General features: G+C 44.2%; 1 protein-coding gene across 1 annotated transcript; it reads left to right on the top strand.

Annotated features, from left to right (window-relative positions):
* The first annotated feature begins 5,887 nt into the window (after positions 1-5,887).
* Positions 5,888-6,850, top strand: LOC145011569 (uncharacterized). Its single transcript, XM_078970312.1, has one exon. The coding sequence runs from the start codon at positions 5,888-5,890 to the stop codon at positions 6,848-6,850; it is 963 nt and encodes a 320-aa protein (XP_078826438.1).
* The last annotated feature ends 252 nt before the right edge of the window (positions 6,851-7,102 follow it).

Here is a 7,102-nt window from a genome sequence, read left to right as displayed (position 1 = left end):
AAAAGCCTTATTGTACGCTCGATTTTTATAAACTTGTGATACTCACCAACTATTTTCATAGTTGACGCTCGTTTTACATGCTTTTTCAGGAAGTAATTAGTAAGTGGATGTAAAGATTCATCATCATAGAGCATGCTGCATCGTGTTGAAGCTATTATGAAGCTATATTTTGAACAATGTTATTTTGAAAAACTTGTATTTTGTTTCTTTTGAAGCTATGGGTTGTAAACTTTTAAATACTGCTATGGTGATGTATCTTTATCTTTTGCATTGAAACCATTATCGCTGTCATACCTTGCGTTTCCGCTTTAGCAGGGTGTGACAGATCAGCAGATCAGGTTCTGCCCATCATGATCCGAAGGATTGCCAGGAATGTCGAGCAAGGTCAAGCTGCAATAGGTCGAGTTGTAGAAGTGGATGCCAACTCAAATCTCAACATAGTTCGCATCCGCCAACTCGAAGAAGCCATGGACAGGACAAGGAGGACCAATGAGGCTCTGCAGCACCAACTGGATGCATCCCGAGCCCAAGTTGGAGAACTCCGTGCACGCCAAAGGACTCATGATCGACACCTTCAAGAAGTTATGCGTCAGCTAGCAGAACTGAGGATTCGCCCGACAAGTAACCGTCGCCAGTAGAGGACGTCTAGTTACCTCAATCTTTTGTTTAATGGATTAACCTTTTCACTCTATGTTCCGTAGATCTATTATCTGTAAACATTCCTAGCTTGAAAGTACTCTAGTTAAACCTCTAAACTGCCAAACATTTTCTCTATGGTACGATGTAAGACCTATTGCTAGGTCAAATTTTCATGAACTTGTGTTGCATCATTAACACCAATATATTGGCAGTTGATTTCTCTATTGCTATAGCTCTCATCTTGATCTTGGATTATGTTGATTTAATCCACGAAACACTCTATTTATATTCGCAATAGGCTCTTACTATTGTTATCATTTCTATAATTCTTCCAGTAAAGGATGCCTCCGCGAAAGCGTCCCACCAGAGGAAGACCCGCAACTCAAACCCCTACTCCACCACCCCCTCCTCCACATATCGATCCGGTGCTATTCCAAACAGCGGTGACCGCGACCGTGACAGCAGCCATGGCCCAAATGAATTCTGGGGATGCGAGTGGTGGTAACTCCAGGTTCGGCAAAGTCCATCAAAGGGTGCAGGGATGCACTTATAAGGACTTCATGAACTGTAAAGCTACCTTTTTCGACGGTACCGGAGGAATTCTGGCATTATCCCAATGGTTCGAAAGAACCGAAGCGGTGTTCGAGATGTGCTCTTGCCCCGAAGAGAGCAAAATCAAGTTCGCTACTGCTACCCTCACTAACAGGGCCTTGACATGGTGGAACGGCCATGTTAGTTCACTCTCCTTGGTCACAGCCAATGCTATGGGCTGGGACACTCTGAAAGATCTTATGAGGGGAGAGTACTGCCCTAGGGGCGAAGTTCAGAAACTTGAGGAAGAACTCTGGAACCTCAAGATGAAGGGGACTGACATAACGGCTTATACGGCCAGGTTTTGCGACTTGGCGGCTATGTGACCCAACATGATCCCCTCGGAAAGCAAGAAGATTGAACGGTACATCTGGGGTTTAGTGCCTCCGTATCGAGGAAATGTTCTAGCTTCACGCCCTACAACTTTTGACAATGCCAAGGAATTGGCCCAGAGTCTGATAAACCACGAAATCTCCTCTACTCTAGCAACAGCAACCACAACAACCACTGCACCACCCGCTTCATCTGACAGAAAGAGGAAGCGATGGGATAAGAAGAAGGGCAAGAAAACTCAAAACGCCTCAAAGGACCAACAAATTGTGGCGGTCCATACTGCCACCACCCCGACTACTCCAGCTGCTCCAGCCCCGCCGAAAGTTTACAGTGGAAACTTGCCCAAGTGTCCCAAGTGCCCTTTCCACCACAACGACCCTTGCCGTGAACTGCAGTGTTCCAACTGCGGTCGAAAGGGCCATACTGTCCGATTTTGTAAGGCCCCTCCCAAACCTATCACGCAAGTTCCTGGTACGGGAATGACCCCAACTTGTTATGGCTGCGGAGAGGCGGGTCATTTTAAGAGAAACTGTCCAAAGACCACAAATGCTGGAGGGACTGGAAGGCTACTCGCTATCGGTCACAATGAAGCGGTAGCAGATCCCACGGTAGTCACGGGTACGTTTCTTCTCAACAACTTCTATGCCTGTGTCTTATTTGATAGTGGTGCAGAAAGAAGCTTCGTGAATCATAACTTTAAATACTTACTCAAACAAACCCCTCAACCACTAAAAGAAACATTCGTCGTAGAAATGGCTAATGGGAAAATAGAAAGCTCTAGCGAAATCTACATAGGTTGCACTCTCATATTAGACAATCACTCATTTCCAATCGATCTTATGCCAGTCTCAATCAAAAATTTCGATGTCATTGTTGGTATGGATTGGTTGAGTCTACATCGCGCTGATATCCTATGTTCCGACAAAGCCATTCGTCTAAACCTTCCGAATCACAAAACCCTCTTGATATATGGAGATAAGCCGAGTACGAGCCTTCGTATCATCTCCAGTGTTCAGGCTCAGAAATACTTACGCAAGGAATATCGCGCCTTTCTTGCTCATGTCGTCGACACTAACCAGAAATCGAAAGATCCAAAAGACATTCCCATAGTATGCGATTTCCCTGATGTCTTTCCGGAGGATCTTCCCGGCCTACCTCCCAAACGTCAGATTGAGTTCAGAATCGACCTAATTCCAGGAGCTACCCCCGTAGCTAAGTCGCCCTACCGTCTAGCGCCCGCCGAAATGCAAGAACTATCTGGTCAACTCAACGAACTGCTCAGCAAGGGCTTTATAAGACCGAGTTTCTCACCTTGGGGAGCTCCAGTCTTGTTCGTGAAGAAGAAAGATGGATCGTTTCGGATGTGCATCGATTATAGGGAACTCAATAAACTCACGGTTAAAAATCGCTACCCTCTCCCTCGTATCGACGATTTGTTTGATCAACTACAAGGAGCAAATTACTTCTCTAAGATTGACCTTAGATCGGGGTATCATCAGTTACGGGTACTTGAGGAAGATGTCCCGAAGACAACTTTCCGAACCCGCTACGGACATTTTGAGTTCGTAGTAATGCCCTTTGGACTAACTAACGCCCCCGCAGTATTCATGGACTTGATGAATAGAGTGTGTCGTCCATACCTGGATCAGTTCGTCATCGTCTTCATTGACGATATCCTCGTTTACTCTCGGAACGAGGAAGAACACAGGGATCACTTACGACGAGTCTTGGAAACGTCGCGATCCGAAAAGTTATATGCGAAGTTCTCTAAGTGCGAATTCTGGATCCGAAGAGTTGAATTCTTAGGTCACGTGGTTAGTGAAGAAGGAATTCATGTGGATCCCTCCAAGATTAAAGCTATTGAAAACTGGTCAGCACCGAAGACGCCTACGGAAATTCGTCAATTTCTAGGCCTCGCTGGCTACTACCGTAGATTCATCCAAAACTTCTCTCGGATTACGAAGCCTCTCACTGTGCTGACACAGAAAGGGGTACCGTTCGACTGGGAAGAAAGACAGGAAAAGGCGTTCCAAACCCTAAAGCGAGCCCTATGCACCGCACCAGTATTATCCCTTCCCGAAGGGATAGAAGATTTTGTTGTATACTGTGATGCATCCAATCAAGGGCTCGGTTGTGTCTTGATGCAACGGGGTAAGGTTATCGCATATGCCTCAAGACAGCTAAAGACCCATGAGGCGAACTACACTACGCGCGACCTCGAGTTAGGAGCGGTTGTCTTTGCACTAAAAATCTGGAGACACTACTTATATGGGACGAAGAGTGTGGTATATACTGATCATAAAAGCCTTCAACACATAATGAACCAAAAGGAGCTCAACATGAGGCAGCGTCGATGGGTCGAGCTACTTAACGATTACGACTGTGAAATTAGATATCACCCGGGAAAAGCCAATGTAGTAGCGGATGCACTAAGCAGGAAGGAGTATACCGGTCGAAAGACCAAATCGTTGACGATGACTATCCATTCGCATCTCTCCACACAGATCAAAGAGGCTCAGCTGGAAGCCTTAAAGCCCGAGAACATGTTGGGAGAATCTCTGCGCGGAATGGATAAAAATCTGGAGGTTAAGGGTGACGGAGCCTACTACTTCATGGACCGAATCTGGACTCCACACCATGGAGGTTTTAGAGATTTGGTTATGAGGGAAGCGCATAACACTCGCTACTCCATCCACCCGGGTTCAGATAAGATGTATCTGGATCTCAAAAAGCTATACTGGTGGCCAAACATGAAAGCGGAGATCGCCACCTTTGTGAGTAAGTGCCTTACTTGCGCGAAGGTCAAGGTCGAATATCAAAAGCCTTCAGGACTCCTTCAACAACCTGAGATACCAGAATGGAAGTGGGAGCGGATCACAATGGACTTTATAACCAAACTTCCCAAGACAGCGGGTGGATTAGATACTATATGGGTCATTGTTGACAGGTTAACTAAGTCCGCACACTTCCTACCCATTAAGGAAACGGACAAGATGGAGAAACTCACTAGAATATACCTTAAAGAAATAGTACGACTACATGGCATCCCGATATCTATTATCTCAGACAGAGATAGTAGATTCACCTCCAGGTTCTGGCAATCGTTGCAAGAAGCACTAGGGACGAGGCTGGACATGAGTACAGCCTACCATCCGCAGACCGACGGACAGAGTGAGAGAACGATTCAAACCTTAGAAGATATGCTGCGAGCTTGTGTGATTGACTTCGGCAAGTCATGGGACACCCACTTACCTCTTGTGGAGTTTTCTTACAATAATAGCTATCATACAAGCATCATGGCAGCCCCATACGAAGCCCTCTACGGCCGTAAGTGCAGATCCCCTCTGTGCTGGGCTGAGGTGGGTGACACTCAGCTAGCTAAAGGAAGAGTCCCTGACAGCTCTCTCACTGGTCCGGAGATCATTAGAGAAACGACCGAGAAGATTGTTCAGATACGTGAACGACTAAAAGCCGCTAGGGATCGACAGAAAAGCTACGCCGACAAGCGAAGAAAACCCTTGGAATTCCAGGTAGGAGATCGAGTCCTGTTGAAGGTCTCACCCTGGAAGGGCACGATACTGATCCATGCATGGATCATGAAAGCCCAAAATGTGATGGATTAGTGATTACTAGTAGGCTAGAAGGTGGTTTGGGCTCAATAGTTGGGTTGTGCATGGTAACCCACAAATTCAATTAAGGTTGCATGAAGACTAGGGCAACATTTTTAAGGCTTCATAAGTGCTAAAAACGTTACTATTTGCTTCATAAAGCCTCCTAGCCGTTTTTGACACTCTTTGGTGGATTAGGGTTACACTTTAATGCTTATAATGACTCCTTAATGCTTCTTATGGCTCCTTAAGCAAGCATAGCCGTTTTTTTTTCATTCACAAGTTTCATGGACGTTTTTTTTTGTGTTCTTTCAAGAGTTACCTTAATTTCTATTTACTAGTTTTAATGAATAATTGGTTGGTTGGCTTGTAACCACCAAGTTTGTAATAAAGGCTTCATATAAAGCCAAGTTTATGCATGGGAAAGATAATAGACGAATTTTTAAGAAAAAACCTTTGTTCAATTGGAATTATTGTTATAATTCAAAAATTATCTTGTTAGGACGTGTTCTTGACTTGATACGAACTCAATCCAATAGGTCTTGGATTGTTTTCACCGGTATACAACTTAATAGGTCTTGAGTTGTTACTAATCTATCCATTTCTTTCCATTCATATATCGTTTGTGGTTACTATTCTCTCTTAATTTACCTAAACACTACCCTACTCACCAAATCAAGCCCATACACGCATCATAAGTGGTATCAGAGCGCAGAATGGATTTTGATGATCCAGAGTTCCTACAAAATCTTCGAGAAGCATTAAGAAACATCCAAGAAGGTGGAAATCGAAGGCAACCCCGCCGTGGTGAACATAGGGTTGTGGAAGAATTCAAGGTGTCTGAATTGCCTGACTTTGTTGGTGGAACTGATCCTGAACGCTACTTGGAGTGGGAAAGGAAGATTGAAAGAATGTTCGAGTTCAAAGAAGTGGATGATGAAAAAAGCTGCAAGTATGCCATTCTCAAGCTAAGTGGTGGTGCTTCATTGTGGTTTGAAGGGCTTAAGGCCAAGAGAACCCGTGAAGGCAAAGAAAAAATTTGTTCTTGGCTTTCTCTAAAACGAAAGCTAAGAAAGAGATATGTTCCTTCTACTCATAGAATTGCCACTTACAAGAAGATTGCTGATTTGAGGCAAGGAAAAATGAGTGTTGGAGAATACATTGATGAATTTGAGAAGTTGTCCTTGATGGGGGATATTGAAGAAATTGAAGAACAAAAAATGACTCGTTTTCTAAAAGGGTTGAACTACAACATTGCCAATGTTGTGGAGTTGTATCCTTATGCTGATTTTGGAACTCTTTGTGGTTTGTGTTTGAAGTTGGAGGGGCAAGCCAAAACACGTTATGGTGGGAGTTCAAGTTCAAGTCTCGAAAATCCCAAGTCAAAGTCGTGGTCCAAGCCCGAGTCTAGCAATAGACAAAATTCTGTTTCTACTCCTTCTGGTTCTAGTAGTGTTCCCGTTGCTCCTAAACTTACTAGTGGTACCAAAGAAACTAGTTTGGCGAAAATTAGATGTTTCAAGTGTCAAGGTTTTGGTCATTACCAAAATGCTTGTCCAAACAAAAGGGTGGTGACTTTAAGGGAGGCCATTGAATGTCGTGAAGAGTTGGAGGAAGAAGAGAGGTTGGCGGGTATTTTTATGATACACAACAAGAAGAGGAAGCAGAGGAGGAGGTAGAGTATGAAGCACCGGTGTATGATACAGTTTTGGTGCTTAGAACCCTTAAAACTCAAGGGGTTCAAACCGTGGCTGATATGGATCAACGAGACCAATTGTTTCACACCAAATGTTTGGTTAGTGACAAGTGGTGTAGTTTGATTATTGATGGTGGAAGTTGTACTAATGTTGCTTCTAATGAAATGGTGACCAAATTGGGTTTGTCTACAACAAACCACCCAAAACCATATGTTCTTCATTGGTTGGATGATG

The sequence above is a fragment of the Lactuca saligna genome, chromosome 1 (genome assembly GCF_052625555.1).
Source record: "Lactuca saligna cultivar CGN05327 chromosome 1, ASM5262555v1, whole genome shotgun sequence".
Classification (NCBI taxonomy): Eukaryota; Viridiplantae; Streptophyta; class Magnoliopsida; order Asterales; family Asteraceae; genus Lactuca; species Lactuca saligna.
Note: the sequence above shows the minus strand (reverse complement) of the source record. Positions and strands in the feature narration are given on the sequence as shown.